The sequence below is a fragment of the Megalops cyprinoides genome, chromosome 1 (assembly GCF_013368585.1).
Source record: "Megalops cyprinoides isolate fMegCyp1 chromosome 1, fMegCyp1.pri, whole genome shotgun sequence".
NCBI classification, from domain to species: domain Eukaryota; kingdom Metazoa; phylum Chordata; class Actinopteri; order Elopiformes; family Megalopidae; genus Megalops; species Megalops cyprinoides.
Window position 1 is genome coordinate 39,473,014 of NC_050583.1, and position 18,424 is coordinate 39,491,437.

Genomic DNA, 18,424 nt, shown 5'->3' on the forward strand with positions numbered 1-18,424 from the left:
CCTATGACATGCCATACATTCTGTTGTTCCACAGTGTTAAACTGTAAGTGCAATGTTTGGACAGGAATGTGCAACAGCACCTCAAAAGTACATGGAATGTGTCTTCTGATAAGAGTGAAAAGCTTGGTAGCACTCAGGTTTCAGTCACATGGCTATGTTGGGCAGAACACCTCCCCTCCCCTCCCCTCCTCTACTCTCCTGCTCCACGTCTGGTGATTTACATTCTCTGCGTCGTGTACATGGCAAGGTCCAGACCCCAGCAGGTGTACGGCTATGAAGAGTATAAAAACACCAGGAGAGTGTACTCCCTGGAATTCTCTCAACAGCCTCCGTAATTGAATGAGATGAACTGGCTGTGCCCGCGTGACGTGGCTGCTAGCTCTCCGCCTCCCAGACGCAACAGCTCAGCCGAGTGGGATGTGTGACGTGGGAGGCGTTTGTTTTAATGCAGCACTGAGTGGACCGCACAGAGGAGTGATCGGGTTACAGGCACTGAGCCGCGGCTCACCTGCTCCTGCCTGCCACAGTCCTCGTGAGCGCACAAGTGATCACACTGCCCTGGCGAGAAGCCCACACCGACACCTCTCGCCAGCTGGGGGAGCGGCTCTGCCGGCCACAGCAGACAGGGCTGCTTCTGTTCCGCGCGGCAGTGGACACGGTCACAGGGGAACAGTCCGTTGGAGGCAACAGGGCCAGTAACACTAAGGCTCAAACTGAATGAAGATGTAGACATAATACCCATCACTGACCAAGTCAAGCAGACGCCTCACATTATGATGGGTGCCTTGTCAAACAGGCAGCGTTGTCTGACTAATATGGCAGGAAATAATCTGCTTCTGAGCTTAAGCTCATGTGTGGTTGTCACTGTTGCCGTTTCAGATTCAAGGTGCAATCGCTTCTACCTTAATGAGGAACTTCAAGCCCACTCGCATTTGGGTGTTTGAAGTTACTTTACTTTTCATTTCAACCAGACGGATGTTTTGACTGCACAAACAGACCCTGGAAGCCTCCAGAGGGGCAGAGTTGGAGCAAACTTTCGGCAGAATGGGGAAAAGGGAGACGCGAGAGCCCAGCCACAGGGAGCACGCTGCACTCTCTGCCCGCGACGGGAAGCACATCAAAGCAGCGGCATCTGCACAGGAACATCTGCTACAGGGCTATCACTGCGGGCCCTCATTAATACACATCAAAAGATACACTGCTTTCATTTTTTTAAAAAAGCAATTAATTCATTATGGATTATTAATGTAGTTTTTGAGGATTTTGTACAGATAAATATCCTGTGTTATGCCTAAAGGGATGAGTTATGTTTAAAAAAAATAATATTTTTGAGACTTTCCATTTCCTCTCTCCCATCTCTACACATACGCAGCAGCTGACATTGTGAAGCCAGCTCGGCTGAGGGCTTTTAAGTGAAATATCTTGTTATTGCCATTACTACTGCATTCTGTCTGAGGAGGCGTACAGGAATGATGAAAGGGAAACAGATGTCTGTTATAATTTGGAAGCTGCTGAGCTGATTGGGATTTTTCGACAGATGCTTTATGAGAAATTCATCAATGAACGGCTGACACCCTCCTTTGAGCAGGCTGTTGCATATCAGCTCGTAACCTTGCTTTCTTGCAATTCATGTTTGCTGGAGACCATCTAAGAATGTTCCTGTCTGGTAACTCTTCGCCTGTGACGGAGAGAGGTCATATGTCTCTAGTGTTTGGAAGTTTTACAGTTCTGGAATTCCTTGTGGGAGGTGCAGGGGGCGTACCCAGGGGATTGATCTCCAGGTAGGTGAAGTATAGGTCCTCATACAGATTGAAGAGCCCCACTATGAAGCTGGCCAGAATCCTGTGGGACAGCAAAACAGTCAAACAACAAACAAAGCATTTGCTAATTTACTGTGTAAAAAGTGCACAAGAAGGAAATTCTGATTGGTCTTTCAGTTAACCCATAACCAGGATATTTCCTTCCCACTTGTAATTTTAAGGAACTTAAATCTGAGGGCAATTCAACTTCACATTTGTAATTTGAAAAGCTGACACTAGTTGATCATGCGGTGGTTGCACCAGGATATTGTTAACCGTTAGACAGAAGTAAACAGATAAAAGTGCTGTATGTACATCCAAAGAATTTGGTTACTCCATCAGGTACCCAGTCTTATAATATAACTCGATTGGGAAATCTCCCTTTGCATCGCAGCACACAGGAGGTTGTCTGCTGTGTTAATCAAAGGGATCTCGCTGCTCAGTTTCCCATCAGCCCACGATGTTTACCATGGCTGGGCTGCCCATTAATCATCCTGATTATGAGGCCGACATGAGGCTGAAATTTAACAGCTACAAAACACACGAGCCACTCCATCCCCCAACAGCTTGCGTGTGCAGGGCTATAAATAAATGAAAAAAAATCTAATTTGGTCCTCCCAGTCTTGTCATGGGAGAGGGATGAAGCTCCAGGGGAACTGTTTTCCACCTTGTCAGTTTCTGAGGGAGCTGGGCATGGAAGTCTGTCGCTCCTTCACCTCTGCCTGTTGGCTGCTGTTAGCACAGAGGGCCTGGCAGAATACGAAGAGCACTTCGGACCCTCCTGTCAGGTTCTGACAGGACCATAGACCCGGGGCTACACTGGCCTGGACCGGTTGGACAGGTAGCGCTGCCGTCTGCGAGCTCCAGCCAAGCTCCGCTGTCAGGTTGTCAGAGAGGGCAGCTTCTGTGAGGGGGCTGCTTGTTGCACTAAACCCATAAAAATAAATGACAAGCTCTACTGACGTGCTTGAAATAAGGTATCGGGTAACAAACTGATTTGGGGGAGGGAGGCATAATTTATCGACCAGATGATGGCTCCCAAATCTTTAGGCAATCACCTATACCAACTCCTTCCTTTCAGACACACCCTTAGCAGCTTTCTTTCAGTAGTCCTTGATGGGTCATGTGACTGAGTACATCCCCCCCTCCCTTCAGCCCCCATCACTCACTCTTTCTTATCCGGGGGCACGTGGGTCAGCAGCTGGCTCTTCACCTCATCCTCGCTCAGCTTCTCATCCACTCCCACCAGGAGCTTCTGGGCTTTGGCGTCCACATCCCCCACGTCCACTCCGCCCTCGTGGTGGAAGAGCACGTGGTCTCCCTCGCGCGTGGCGTAGATGCACACGTAGAACTCCTCCTCCTGAAACAGAGAGATGCCTAACTTGCAGACAAACACAGGAGTAAACAAATTCCACTGACTATGAGCAGCAAAGGTGGGCACAGCTTTTAAACAGATGACAGGGAGATGGGTAGCTTGTGACATTTGGGGAAACAACAATACGCATCCAACCAACTCAGACCTTGGGGGGGGGGGGAGAAGAGACATACCTGTTTGTGGGCTACAAATGGCTCAATGAGGAAATTCTTCAGGACACCCTTAGCCTTTCCCACCTGGGGAAAAAAATAAACATACAGTTATTTGAAAAGCTAAAAAAAAGCAAGGACTATTGAGTGGTGATGAAGGGCTGTTGAGTTCTGTGACTTGCATACAAAGTGATATGTTAAGTAATCAATGTGATATGAACTAAACTGACTTCACCAACAGATCAGTACTCACTACAGCCCCTAAGCTGTTTAAGTGGAGAAAGAGCAAAGTGTATCTAGAGGGGTGTGACATACCACGGGGTTCACACACTGATTGGTTGTCAACACCAGTGGAATGAATTCAAGGAAAAGGCAATGGAAAAATAAATGGGACAGACTGAGGCACTCCTCAAGTTACAACACAAGCTAAATGCAGACATCCTTCAGGAAGTTTTAGATCAACAGCAGAGTGAGCAGCAGCCTTACCAAAACATGCACGTGGACTGAACAAAAATCAGTGGCCAGGACACCACCCGAGCCCCAGGACACTGGCAGATTCATTCATGTAACTCCACGATAGCTCCCACTCAGTTGTACCCACAGCAATAATTAGTCTTACACCATGTCTCCCATTATAGAGTTAAACTTCCTCTCACACTGCACTCCATGTCTCCCTCGGTCACTGCACAGGGCCAAAGAGCGAGGAGCCACTATCCATGCAGAAACTGTACTGCATACCACCTTCAGTGCAAGCTTCCCTCTTTCTCTCACTCACTCTCCCACTCACTCTACTGTCAGCGTATAAACACCTGGCTGCAATGATAAATGCCTCAGAGATGGCCTGTATTTCTGGTTCTGCTCCACCTGGTGAAATATTATATGTGGGTTCCTTTATTGTGGGGTACCTACAGACGCTGGTGCTCTTCTCCTGTAGTTTTAGCCTTATTCTCACTGCCCTCACACTTGCACTGTTTCACTTTCAAAGTCCTCAGTCTCTGCTCTGCTGCATAACACTCTGAGATGAAAGATAAAAAAACAGGATGTTTGCTATGGCCATGCATAATTGCATAGGCAAAAGGGTTTTGGAAGAAGAACTGGCAACAACTACAATTAATTGTTCCTTGCAGACATTTGCACTGGAGTTTGGGAACAGCAGCCCTGACTCTAAATTGATTTTATGTCACTTTTCAAAAGCTCTACAGCTCTGCAAAAAACATCACTGTTGCTTAATGCCAAGGGCTAAACCTGTGTTCGCAGGGCAGCCATTAGGTCTAATGTCCCCCCGGCGGCAGCGAGCCCAGAACAAACGAATCACACGGGGGAGCGCACAGAAGAGGCTGCCATTTGCGAGAGAGGCGAACGGTGACATTTAAGCGACAGAGGGATGGAAAAAAAAAAAGAATGGAAAAGACGGGAAGTGGAAAGCCAGCCCGCCGCGGAACAGAGCCGCCCTCCAGGCTTTTATGGCTCTCGAGGGAGCGGTGCCAATTTACCGGTGACCGAGCCGAAACTGCGACGTTGGGCTCTGACGCTTATCACACTTTTCCTCACGAAGACAGCGCGGGAGGGTGCGGGGGAACGGACAAAACAAACAAAAGAAAAAAACGAGAGCAATAAAATAGGGAGAAAAGGAGGGGGGAGTGTGGTGGACATTATTGATTTTTTTTGTATGACTGCAAGTATTTCAAGCATGTCCCTCCAAGTTCCGACATTTATAGTGCGCAAACTGACTCCATGCCTCTGTTGTAATTCTAAACCTGGACCTAGGCCCCTAACCTTGGCTGTCAAATGTGCAAATGCCTGACGCCCATGCGAAAAGCATGATGTGTGTGTGCGTGTGTGTGTGTGTGTGTGTGTGGCAAGAACAGGAAATGCGAATGAGCTCAGGGGCTGCTCGTCATTCCCAAAGCGGCCCTCCCTCCGTCACTGTGTCTCCACCAGGGTTGTGAGTTATACCGGGTCTGACGCAGCCACGGCCCCCTGCAGGACTGCGTTTGGCCCGCTGGAGATATCTAGACCAGATGTGAGCCAGTAACACAGACGAGTCAGAGCACGGCAAAGTGCAAAATGAACCAACTGCGCCGGGGCCGGGGCTGAAGGAGCTCCGGCAGGGAGAGAGTCTCAGGCAGCCAGACCGGATTTTTAACAGTGAATAAACACTGACACAGCAGGGCCTGCGCGCCGTACACTGACTGGGTCCAAACAATGGGAGGGGGGGGGGGGGGAGGACGGCTGCATTCACCGGCACACTCTCAGCACAGAGCCAGCCGTCACGCGTGCAGAGAGATCAAACCAGACAGAAACTGCAAAAAAAAAATCACATACTCATGCCACTGAGCCTAAAGCCACATTAAGTTGGTTCCCACCTTGTGTGAATGGGGCGCGCAGTAAGCTTATAACGCATGCAAGGTATGTGCACAAAAATCTGTTTGCGACATCCTGACACTACTGTTTACACTTGACACGGATCAAGCCATTCTGAGAGATAAATCCTTCCCTTCATCCATGCAAGAGGCCAATTTGAAAACTTAGGCTTCACTGCTTTGATTTACGGTCTGCTTTGGGTGACATTTTGATCAAACCTAGCCAGTATAACACAACAAGGGCTGTAGGTGGCTGCCACATGTCTCATATATACTGAACCTTGTTTAGAATGATTTATGACATATAGGCTTACACACTAAAGCTGGTGTAAAAATGGTTCATGGCACACTGATTCAACACAGTATGTATACTGTGTATACATGGGTGTGTGAATTTACTCCCTGGCCTGTCAGACTGATGGACTGCTCATCAAACACAAGGTCCACAGTTCAGTTTGGAGAATGCAAAGGACCAAAGTCAGTCGTAAATGCCACCTGTCACTATAACCACCATTCACACACCTGTACTGATAAGGAGCCAGTGAATAACTGAATGCTGTCCCTATCGCTGATGATCTGAGCTATTTGGCTCCCATCGAGAAGGCAGGTTGTGCTGGTAATCACGGCCGTGGTACCTGCCACGCCTGAGTGACTCCAGCCCTGACCTCAGGGCTCTTTCCATTGGTCTCTTACCAGTGATGTGCTTAACGTGGTCGATCTAGGGCGGGTTTATGAGTAAACACTGATCTCCCTTTACTCACTGCACTCAGACGCACAAAAACAAGTGCTAACTCTCCTCTTTATGCTATGCGTGTTCACTAATTATTTCAATACATTTATCAACTGTTTAGGGATTATTTGCCTTTCACAGCATCCTTCTCATTATTAATAATCAGACCCCATAAACCCTACCAAAAGGTCATGACTTGACTTACAAATTATTTCTAGCCACCATTATGTACATGTGCAGTGAACCTCTAGCCTGTGAGTGAAGCGGATACTGCTTAACCAAGACGCCTTTACAAGCTATAATAATATACATGAGTGCAACAGAAGGGAGTGAGACGGAGGAGTTCAGCCTCCGTTGAGCAGGCCAATGAGGAGGAGTATGGCTCCAAAAGTGACACCTACATTGTCCCTTATTACTCTCTTTTATTCTTCTTCATTCATACTTCCTGTAGGTGGAAATATGAGTGAAGAAGTATAAAATATGTATATGATATATACTTTTTGTAAACCATGACATCTTATTTGAATGCATGAGAAGCTGTAGGTCGCTGACAGGTTGCAGACGTCACACCTCTTGACTCACCGTCGTCTCCCTCATGAGGCGTGCCTTCAGCCACTCCTGCACGCCACTCAGGTCCAGGTTGACGCCCACCAGGCCCAGCTTCCCCCGCCGCTTTATCAGCTGGTCTGGCTTCACCACCAGCCGCTGTGAGATGGACGAGATGGCACAACTGTCACCGCATGACACAGCACACCTGAGGCATTGTCAGGGAGTGCTGCGTAAGGTAGAACACGGCACTGACCGCCATACTGATCCTTTATACACAGCTGCACCAAATTCTCTTACAAGCACCACTGGCACAGAAATGGCACTGGTTCAATGACAGGGACGTTTTGTATGAGACCTGTCCGGTTATGCTTACGGTTGCGTTGCGGGCACTTTGCCTTACAGGAAGGGTAGTTACCAAGATACTGCCGCTGAAAACTGTCCATAAAACACAAGCACCCTGAGCCAAACAAAACATGATTCAGACCATGTGACTGCCATTTATCAGCTCCTAGAGAAGAAGTGTCACAAACCCAATAGTTACACAAACAGATAAATTGGTTTTCCTGTTTGCTCAGATGCAACAAATTGTGTTGCCGAGAGAAGGACTCTCACAAGTTACCTTGCAGGTGTCATTTGTAATGGATACGGTGGTGGGGGCAGGGGGGTTTGCTAGAGAATGAATTGCCTAAGCTAAGCCATTTCATTCTGGAAGCCTGTCAGCCTAAAGATCCCTGTGAAAGTTAATGTAATTTTCTAATCAATCCAGTCACTGTCACTGCCGCTGTTGCTGTGTCCCAGCTCTCCAGTTCCTCTCTGACCTCTAGATAAAGCACTTAAACTGTGCCCTGCCCTGGAAAGATCCAGGGAGAGACATTTTAAAGCATCGTCCAACAGATGACTCATAATTAACGGCCATCATATTATGATCTGTTAGAGGAAGTTAAAGGAAAAATAAATGTCATTTCCTATTAAAACTCCCATTTGAAAACTTAAAACTGAGCTAACTTTAACAATCGATCTCTCGTCCCTTTCATTTTAAATATATGGAATGCTTTAATGTGATCTCCGGCTTGCCTTGCCTAAGGGCAAGAATCTAATTCTTTCTTTGCTAAATATGGATTTGCTGAATTGACTGACTTCATATGATGGTGGAACGGAGAAAGGGGGGTGTGAGGCAGAGAGCCTTGGGGCCTCACCTCAGTGAGCAGCCAGGGGTGGTCCTGCGTGAGCCGGTCCCAGTCGGTGTCGGCCGTCACGCTGGCGTACTTGAAGCGGTTCTGCACGGCAGCCGAGGTACAGATGTACTTGTAGAGGAACTCCTTCCCCGTCTGCTCGGAGATGGCTTTGGCCGACATGGCTGCTCAGAGGTACCCTGGGAGAGAGGACAGGGAGGATGGACACCAATCAGGTTGGAGGTGGGTGAGGACCTGACTCCCACGTTTCGTGCCTGTCACACGTCTCCCTCTGTTATTGCCAGTTTTCATACAGAGGGGTGCCAGGGAGCAGCTCTGTGGATCTTCTTCCAAACTACACCCTCACAGGAGGTGTGGTCAGATCTGTCCTTTAATAGTGAACCATTTTGAGTTTTATTTCAAGAAAGGAGGAGGAGACCCTTACAGGAACACAGCTTATAAGTAAGAGATAAAATACACAACAGTTTAGAGAAAAGAACTTCCCCCATAAGCAAGATAAAGTGACATTTCACTGAAAGTTACATCAGCTGGAAAGTAAGAAAATAGACTTTTTCTCTGGATAAGTCTTGCTGAGATGCTTCACAGCACACAGACAGTGGGCAGGTCAGACAGGTCAGCAGGATAGAGAGAACAAGAAAGACAGAAAGACAGATATATGTATATGTGTCTGTGCATATGTATGTAAGTATAACAACAACATAAATATTTATGTATTACATGTACATATATATGAAACATTTATAAAATATATGCTATAAGAGCATAACCCATAAATAACCAACTGCACAACATAATGGACTCTAAACCCTCGACTTATCTATCAGAAGCTGCTGTTTGCTGTTGAGTATAAAATGCAGTATTAAAATGACATTCCTACAAACACATTTACATTTATCATAAAGTTGTCATGTCTTTCATGATATTCAGCTGATACACAGCAGAATCAAATGTGCAGTAAGACCTAAGCAGTTATGCGATCTAACATTAGTGTACATTAGAATAATCATCCAAAGAATTCAGTTGGTTACAGTACTATGCACAGCCTGAACAGAGAGTTAAGCATTTAAGAGGGGAATTTCAATTTCACGTTATTATCCATCATCCCTAATTTTGCAGCAACTAGAAATTAAACACATAGTACCATCACAAAGTAAGTTCTACAATAACGCAGACATGAAAACAAATCAGATACAGACAGGCCGAGACTTGGGTCTCATGTTGTAGACTTCTGAGAACCCTGGGTTGTGGTTTCTGCTCCTACATCCTATATAAGCATATCTATTCAGAGGATATTACAGAATGATTTTCTAGATCCACCTGGCTGAGGTTTATGTCCGGTCATCTGTTTTCTTTCCTTCCGGTGTGTTCCACCACCTCCCTTTCCTCATTTTTTTCCCCTGATTGCACTGCTAAAAATAACTTTCTAGCCGAATCAGTGGTGACATCGCTCAGTCGATTAGCCCCAGACCTGACTCAGTAATGCAGTAATGGGTGCTGCTCCTGGTCTCTTCAAACAATCAAGGACATGGAGTGCCCACTGGCACAAACACCAGCAAGTCCTTTCTGACACACAAACAGAGGGGGACCTGAACACACACCCAGACACACACTCACACAGAAACAGTGAAGTTGATTGTGTTCATGTTATATCTCTTGATCTATTTGAAAGTAAGAAAATTGAGCATAACAGACCAAGGGTAATTCCTTCTTCACACCACAACAGATACGCAGAACACTTACAATCTTGCTGGATTTACCACAGGACACACCGTATCAGAAGCAAAGGGGAAGCTTATTGTGATCATGTTCAAATTTTAAACACTTTTGCAAAAAAGCAATTTTCCCTGCTTCCTCTAGAGTTTGAAGACAATGACAAACCCAACTTCCCTTTAAAGTAAACATGCACAGAAAACGGCACCCCCCCTAAGAATCAATGCTAACAAGGGGGTATAATAATGGATCCATTTAATAGGTATGACGGCTTTGGCTTGCCAAATCCTGACCTTCTGTGTCCTTAGGGTCAGCTGCAATGCCAGCATAAGTTACTGCTGAGTCAGGCTACGGTGCAGTCAGACCTGACAGTGTGTCACTGACAAGGAGATTAAACTCCATCTAGTAGCCATTTACTTTTATCCTTCTTCTCACCCTGGGAATCGGTTCCACAGACTGATAATTTTGTGGCAGAACTTGTATATCTACGTAGACACAGTCCATTTACACTCTGCTCTGCAACACAGAGAAACAGTCTGGTGAACAGGGATGCTGCTGTTTGGGTGATATGTGTGCTCCTTTAGATCTTTAGAGATCAGCATGTCAGTCATGGAAACATGGCTCCATGACCAAGGGCCAGCTCTGTCACACTAGGAATGCGGAAAGAAATGTGGGCGGGGCTGAAGGTGTGGAGACTAAGGTATTTGTAAGTTTGTGGTTTGCACTGATGGAGTTAAATCAAATCAGGCAATGAACCTCTCCTGGTAAGACAGCTGTCATAAGGTAAATATTCCTGCTTTTCATTCAAAGGGGGAACTACAAGCTGTGTAATTCTGGTTTCGCAGTCGTCTTACACACACACACAGCCCAGTGTTCCTGCTCCAGGCCCTCCAGCCCACAGAGGAGTCTTTGTGGGCGTGCCGCAACGCTCAGTTTCTGCACACAGACTGCCAGACTGCACGCCTAACGCAGTGTGCTACATGAGAAACACAACTGCAGCAGTCCTAATCAGTAATGAATGCGTGTCCTCACAACTCTCATACTATGCACAATTTAGGTGAAAGGTTGTCTTGCTGTTTTTTGTCTGTAAAGACCCCCCCTACTGAGGGAATCCCTTGGGACTGTTCCATCTGGGTCAGCTGTCGTCACAATATACACACAAAAGGTACTCTCAAAGTCAAGCAAATAAGGAATTATATGGAATTACACAGAAAACCTTGTTCTGTTCCATTTATCACAAAAGAAATGCTTGAGAAAGGGAGTGTCAGGGTGTGTGGAGTCTTTTGCATAACTTAGCATCCTTTCCTGGAAAAATATCAACAAATCACAAGATTGAGTGATGTACTAACTGTAAAAACATTTAAATGATCGGCGTTTTCCTGCTCCAACAAACAAGGAACAAACTCATGTCTTTAGAATGGCTGTGACGCAACCAATAAATTGCTTACCGGAAAGGGTGTGAAATGGTGCGATCCACACCACATATACATATCCAATATTAAAATTTAGGAGGCCCATTCTCTCTGAGTCAACAAAAGAGCTACCCTGCCTCCTCATGAAAGGGTCATGACCACTGCGATTAAAGGTCTCCAGCTGGTTTAAACAAAGCCATATGCTGCCGAGGAACAGGGCCTAAGAGATGGCAAGAGGAGGAAATACTCCATGCGGAGTATGGTGGCAGCTACAGCTTCCTATCAAGGACATGAGCACCAACAACACTTTGCCTGTATCAGAGAGAAGCTGAGACTTCAAACAGCCACTCCACACTTACATGAAACAAGTCACAGCAGAAGGGACATCCACTTAACTACAGGATCTGCAGCTATATGCAGAGTGGCACTGTCAGTGAACCAGAGGTCCTGAACAGCCCCGTGCTCCTCTGTGTTTGGAACCCAACAGGAAATCATCTCACTACAGATTTCCTTTAAAAGGGACACAAGTAATCAAAGACTGCGGATCTCCCTCTGTGCTCTCAGAGCGCTAGTGATGAGCAGCTCCTGATTTTGCAGGGAAATCACCGGGGGGAGTGGAGGAAGGGCAACGGCTGAACTGTCCCCTCCAATCTGACAGAGGCACAGCCCCCTTCTCAGTTGCCATGGTGAGTACTGGGGACTGGTTTGTCTTGCTGTCAAGTTCAAACCCCATGTGCAACAGAAGTGGGGAATGCTGGCATTTTTAATATTATTTTCAGACAGGACAGCAGGCAGCATTGCCAACACTGCTGCATCTACAGTGCTGATGCATACTTCTTCACCAAGGAGCAGCCTGACATTTTCTGCTGTAAAGGGCTGAAAGGCACAGCACTCAGAGAGGATGGACAATCAGCAGCACATCAGGGAAGGGAAGCACAGACACCTTCCACACCGGAATAGGAGCAGCAGGATCAACGGAGCAAGCCTGCAGCTGTGTTGCAAATCCTCAGTCAGAACGAGCACAATGATACATCACCTGTAGAGAAGGAAGCAAACCATGACTAAGAGCTGGCGAAAGAGGCGGCCTGTGATTCACTGGGTGGCCTCCTTGCTGCTTGCTCCACAAGCCAGAAGAATGACTTCAACAAGTTGTCTCGACAATTAAGTTCTACTCATATTAATAATGCGAGAATGTGCATATCTGCAAATGCATAATCAGATGGAAAAAAACCCACTAATGTAATCATTTGTTTTCATGCAATCTCTACTGTGAATTACAAAGGCTGCTGTGTTAGTACTGGCCTCATGCCAGTACAGCACAGGTTTATGTTGTCACAGCTATTCTAAATGGTACCGAGATCCTCTTTATCAGTTCCAAGCTCTGGTCACTGATAAAATGGTGTGGTTCACTCTTAAAGCTTTTGCAGAGTGGAGCGGTTACAAAAAAATGTTATGTAATATCCATTCACCATCCATCCCACCGAGCACTCAGAAGAGGGACAACTCCAAAAGGAACAGTCATTTGAGAAAAGTAATATAATAATGCTTCCATCTCTCCAGGCCATAAAGTCCAAACCTGCCCATCTTGAGAAGATAACTTAAGAGGGGAACACAAAACATACAAAGGCTCATTTGGAATGTTGCACATCACACAGCAACAAAGTCAAGTCTTCCCTGGCTCTGAACCTCTCTACCTCCTTTGAGAAACAGCCACTGTCCCTGTCCCAGACTGCAAAGTAACACAGCTATAGCGGCAGAAAATATTCATCATCCAATACTTGACGTTCACATAGTTGCTGTTACGTGCTTTTAAAAAAAATAAATAAATAAATAATAAAATATATATACACATTTTAAAATCTTGTTGTGCACTTTGCATTGGATTGTACACCTTACATGCATTCACTACTCTGAGGTACAGCTGCCATTTCAGCTCTGTAAACATTGTTGCTCTGCTAGCATCCATGCTCTGTAAGTTATCCTGGATGAGTGTGTGTGCCAAAAAGTAATGAAGAAATCATCATCTCGGCAGTGAGCCAGTGTGTGGTAAAAACATGTGGCAAAATAAAAAAAGGACTTCAGCTTACAATGGTTTTATTTTATTTCCACCACACTGTGCCATTTGCAATTAAATTTTAAAAAGAATGTTTATCAATGCAAAATTAGAGTGACATGCACCAAAAGTACAATACGAGCCATTAATGATGGTCGTGTTGTAAAAGGATTACTTCTTGCATTCTGCATTCCGCTTTTCTTGTCTCTACTATATGGAAAAATAGATGAACAACAAAAATACCCCTGGTAGAATCATAGAATTATAATCCAGTTTACCTTTATACAAATATGTGTGACGCAAATAATATGATGATAATATTGGATGTCAAATAAATCAGTGTAGCATTAACATGGGGGAAGGGGTATGCAGGGGAATGGTTTATCACACTGTAAGTGGAAAAATTGCACTAAAGCATATCAACAGATTATTGTCAGGTTTCATCAAAACTCTGCATGTGAAAGACAGTGAATGCAAGACAAAGCAGAGAAAAGATCAAAGATAAATCACAAAACTCCCTCCGATGCAATATAAAGGGCTGGTAAATCGCTTGTTTTTTTACATAGATGGGTATTGATGGAGGCAGAGGGGGCACAGAGTGGCTGTGTGCAAAACATGAGAATATATGAGCTTCAGTGCTGGTCCAGACAGAAACATGCCACAAATTTCCTCTTAAAAACAGATTATAGTAGTACTTTGCGTTCCAATATGTTGGATGTTGAAACACCAATTCTGTCAAGAAGCCACTATGTCACATTTAGCAGTAAATCTTCATGTTAAAACCTGCCTAATTCAAATCAACAAATTTGAGTGTGCAAGAAGCAGATTTTCAAACAGGATTACTAAACTTGGAAGCCTACTACAGCGCTCACTTTTAATGGGTAGTAGTGTACCACCAGATTTGTAATAGTGTAAACCGGTACTTAACATTAACTGGGGCCAGGTGGGATTGAGAGGTTCGCATTGTAATGGAAACATGCGCCATGCTGTGTTGGCAAATGCTGGGTTCTGTGCATCCCAACCCAGCGTAAATTGATGAGAACCTCTCATCAAAGAGTATGGCAGCTAGACTTAGAGACTTAACTAACGTGAGGGCTATGTGTCATTGCACAAATACGACCCTTAACTAGAAATTCAAATGAAAACCGCATCATTCAAAAGCATGACTGCTCCTTATGTCGCTGAGAATTCCTTCTGCAGGAATCAGTCTTGACCGGCCTGCTTAACTGGTTGTGCATACATTTAACTGTTCAACGTTTTCATATTTACATTTACTCACCTAACTTGCTTCGTACACGCCCTCCAAGTGAACCACTACCAAAACTGTAAAGAAGGCTTGATAAATCTGCACAACGTCGAGGTCTGTTCTCCCCTGTGAAACCGTTTGCTAAGTTGATGAAATACTATGCAAACAAGGACGTAAAGCAGCGAGCAGAATTTCAAAAGCAAGTATCACTCTCGAGAAAAAATATTTAATATTTATCCACCTTAGTTCTAAAAATTATTCTGCTCCGCGTACTAGCTGGGCAACTAAGATTTCCTCTTACGGCGTTCATTGTCCTAGAAACGAATTGCATTACCCTGTCAAAACACCTTCTCGCTTAAAACGAAAATACTAGTTTATGCGAGTAACAAATGGGTAAATCAAATTACTTAAACATACGTATTACAGTTGGAGCCACGACTGTTAAATTCAATGGTAATAGGTTTGTTTTATCTTTCTTTATGATATAGAACATAACGTTACGGTGTTATGGTTAGCCAATTGTCTATTGAAAATGATGAACAAACAAACCTATGAATGATGGTACCCTTGTAGCTAATCCCATTGCGATGTGGCCCTCGTGTCAACCATTCGTAAAGTGATGCAACTAACGTCGCTGAATTTCAAACCTACGTTTGTTGGATCGTAGTTTGTGCATAGAACCCATTAACAGTTCATTGTTAGTCTAATAGCTAAATCCAGTTAACATTTATTGCGACCCAGCCAGCAAACTGGCAAGTTAGCAAACTACCTCACAAGTTTAACAATCTTCAGATGTTCTAATCTTGTGAGACTATACTTTCACTGGTTGTTTTAGCTAGTCTGTCAGACAGTCTTTCGTAAATTTTGGTGCAAGACAACTTTAAAAACCTGAAACCACAGTTTACATCTTTATTTGCAGGAAGATGTTTCGTTAAGCAAAATAAAAATGCACATCTATGCAAGTATTTTGTTTAGTTAGCTAGCTAGTTAACTGGTTAAACTACTCCCGATGTAACTCAACCTTGTTGATAATATAACTCTAGCTGGCTAACCATAACATTGATAGCTACCTTGCTAAGCAACTAAGAGAAGCTACAATTGAACTGCAGCTCGCTAACCTAAGCGCGAAATCTAAGCAAAGATCTTACATGGAACACTTCTTGGCTAGTAGCCACATGTAACCAGCTATCTTGTAGGACAGCTAGCTACTAAATTATATAACGTTGTGCTGACCAAATCAGATTCTTACCTTACTTAACAAGAATGCAGTGTCCGGGAGTTTGGTAGTCGTGTAAAATTACACTGTCTCCTGTCAGTGTGGTGTACGGCCCAAGAACACACTTCTACCGCACTGCCCCCGGTGTGTCAGCCTTGTACGTGTTCCTATTCTTTCTCTCGGTTTTCTCTCTCCTCATAATCTGCTGATACGATTACCTGACCTCTCAGATCTCCCATTGGCCCAAACTGTACCATGTGATCCTCGTGCTCCACGACGTTCACGCCCACGCCCTACACTCTAAAGTAGAATCGCAGGGGATTCACTGATCTCTGGACAGCCACGTCTTGCTGTATGAGACGTTAAAATCACGGACAAGGAAGCCAAAATGGCGATAAGATTTCATACCGCGAGGGTGTGAACATACATTTATTACACGTTAAGTGCTGCGTTGATTTGGAGGATAACATCACCGCCGTGCGAATGATGCATTTTCTGATCGAATGTTTCGCGCATTTGCTCTTGATTGGTCTTTACTTTTCACGGCGAGGTTTTGGTCCAAACAGGAATGAATGCGTGGAATTTTCGATGAGTAAAACAACTGGTTGTGAAGTCGCGAGGTCGCTGTACCCTAGCTACACAACGGACGGAAGAGTAGCTCGGTGACAGTGCAGAATTCGAACCTGGCCATCCACCAGTGCAGAGACTGGTGGGGAACACCCCATACCTAAATGAAGTATAATTCTATATCTATAGTTAAACACAATCCAGAAGTATGAAGTAAATATGCACTGTGCATAATTTTAGACGTCTACAACAACATATTCAGATTTAGAATGTAGCTTTGCTTGTTTAAAATGCCTGATTCATTTTTGACTGGAGACAAACTTCGTTGTGGGACCATAACAAAGTAGACACTCTGGCCATTCTTTCTTTCCAATACTCTGGCAAATCTCCCATCCCTTAGTGTGTCATGCATTTTTTGCATAATTTAACCTCCTGAGATGTATGAATCAGACAGATAAAATTATCAATGACGGAACAACACAAATTATGCAGTGTTGTTAGCAACAGAGACTAGGGTTTTATTCTAATAGAAACTACAATTGAGTCAACAAAGGAGTGGAGAAACAAAAGCCCCTCCTACCTCCATCAGGGTCTGTACAGTAGACAGTTGGAGACTTGAGAGTGCCCTGCCACTTATTTTATTGCTGTGCCCACTCAGATTAGCCAGAGGTTACTCACTTACATAGGGTAACCTAGTCCTGTCATTAGGTTATTCTGAGCACCCAGTAGTCTTCTGTGAGGCTGTAATATATAGCATGCCATGTTACAACATCAAAATCAAATGTTCTCAGACCGCAATACCCCTACTCTTAATATGCTGGTGTTAACTCATACAATAAACGCATCAATGGACAGGTAAAGTGCAATGAGGATACTAAAAACTGAGAACAAATCTATTGTACAGAGTAGATGGACAGAGTAGCTGTTATTAAAATTCATGTTGTAACTTGGTGATCTTCAAGATCTGATTTTTAGCACAAATCATTAGGACAATGAAAGTCAATGACATTGGGACATACTGAAATAAGAATTGGAATGCACTGTTGTGTCATGATGTAGCTAGATTTTTGAGTTGACGGAGTCAGCCAAACTGAAACCAATGGAGACTGAAGGGAAAATTCCAGCCAATGAGCTGTAACTTTGAATATTGAGTTTAGAACTGCTGTATTCATTCTCTGTCCAAAAAAAAAAAAAAAAAAAAACCCACAATTGCAGTTTTCGGTAAAGGTTATTGTAGGCTTTGGAATGGTCCTTCAATATGTGAAATACAAATTATAAAATAAGATTTGTAATCAGTAAAACAGGTCATTTGGGTTGAGTAAAATCAGTTGGACAGGTTTGAGGTTTTATCTCAATTTCTCAAATTATCTCAATGTTTTGCTCTAGTGGTGCCCTCCCCTCCCACTCCTTTAATGCTCATAAATGGACATAATTAGCCTGATCATGCTGCATTTTTGTTGTTGAGAGTTGCTCAAAAACAGTTCCCCTTACTTCCTGCTCTCATATTTAAATTCATTACGTAATCATTTGCAACATGTTTAGTCGCTGATCACATAGTGCCACCTGCTGGTAATCTGTGACTACAACAGTGACACTACTTTTACAGGTTAATAAAAAAGCTTTTCATAGAATTCATCAGCTTGGGGAAAATGCTCCCCTAAACCAGCTGTTTTAAGTCTTGAGGGTACAGGCATTAAAGCAGTTAGATAAAACAGACTTTCCAAAGTTGACAAACTGGTTATTCCATTTTATGTCACCAAAAGAGGAAAATGGAGGATATTGCACTCCATTTTAGACCCATGGAAACCTACTCAGTTTAAGATTTACTCACTGAAGATGTGTTGAAGAAGGACAATAAACTACTCATCTCCACTGGAGCCCAAACACATTCTTTATTTAGTGTACAAAAAGAAAAGGATTACACAAGTGCAAAAATATAGTACCTTATTGTAAGAACTACACAAGCATGGTTTTGTAAACTGCAGCTCTACATATCAATTGTAAAGTAATAAAACAGTTGACATTACTTAAGTATGTTAGGAGCACTGTTAAAAGTGTGAGA

The 18,424-nt window shown here is 44.2% G+C and overlaps 1 protein-coding gene across 3 annotated transcripts in view; it reads right to left on the reverse strand.

Annotated features, from left to right (window-relative positions):
* LOC118772796 (ATP-citrate synthase) overlaps window positions 1-16,076 on the reverse strand; it is a 35,941-nt gene extending 19,865 nt beyond the window's left edge. For 2 of the 3 annotated variants that reach the window (XM_036521428.1, XM_036521419.1), the window contains exons 1-6: window positions 15,829-16,075; window positions 8,162-8,337; window positions 6,999-7,121; window positions 3,348-3,410; window positions 2,969-3,159; window positions 1,763-1,842 (exon numbers count right to left, since the gene is read on the reverse strand). In XM_036521428.1, coding sequence (XP_036377321.1) covers window positions 1,763-1,842; window positions 2,969-3,159; window positions 3,348-3,410; window positions 6,999-7,121; window positions 8,162-8,320 — 616 coding nt within the window. In that variant the 5' untranslated portion in view covers window positions 8,321-8,337; window positions 15,829-16,075. Of the gene's footprint in view, window positions 1-1,762; window positions 1,843-2,968; window positions 3,160-3,347; window positions 3,411-6,998; window positions 7,122-8,161; window positions 8,338-15,828 lie in introns of all 3 variants that reach the window. The other variant, XM_036521411.1, reaches the window with a different exon arrangement.
* Window positions 16,077-18,424: the final 2,348 nt, after the last annotated feature.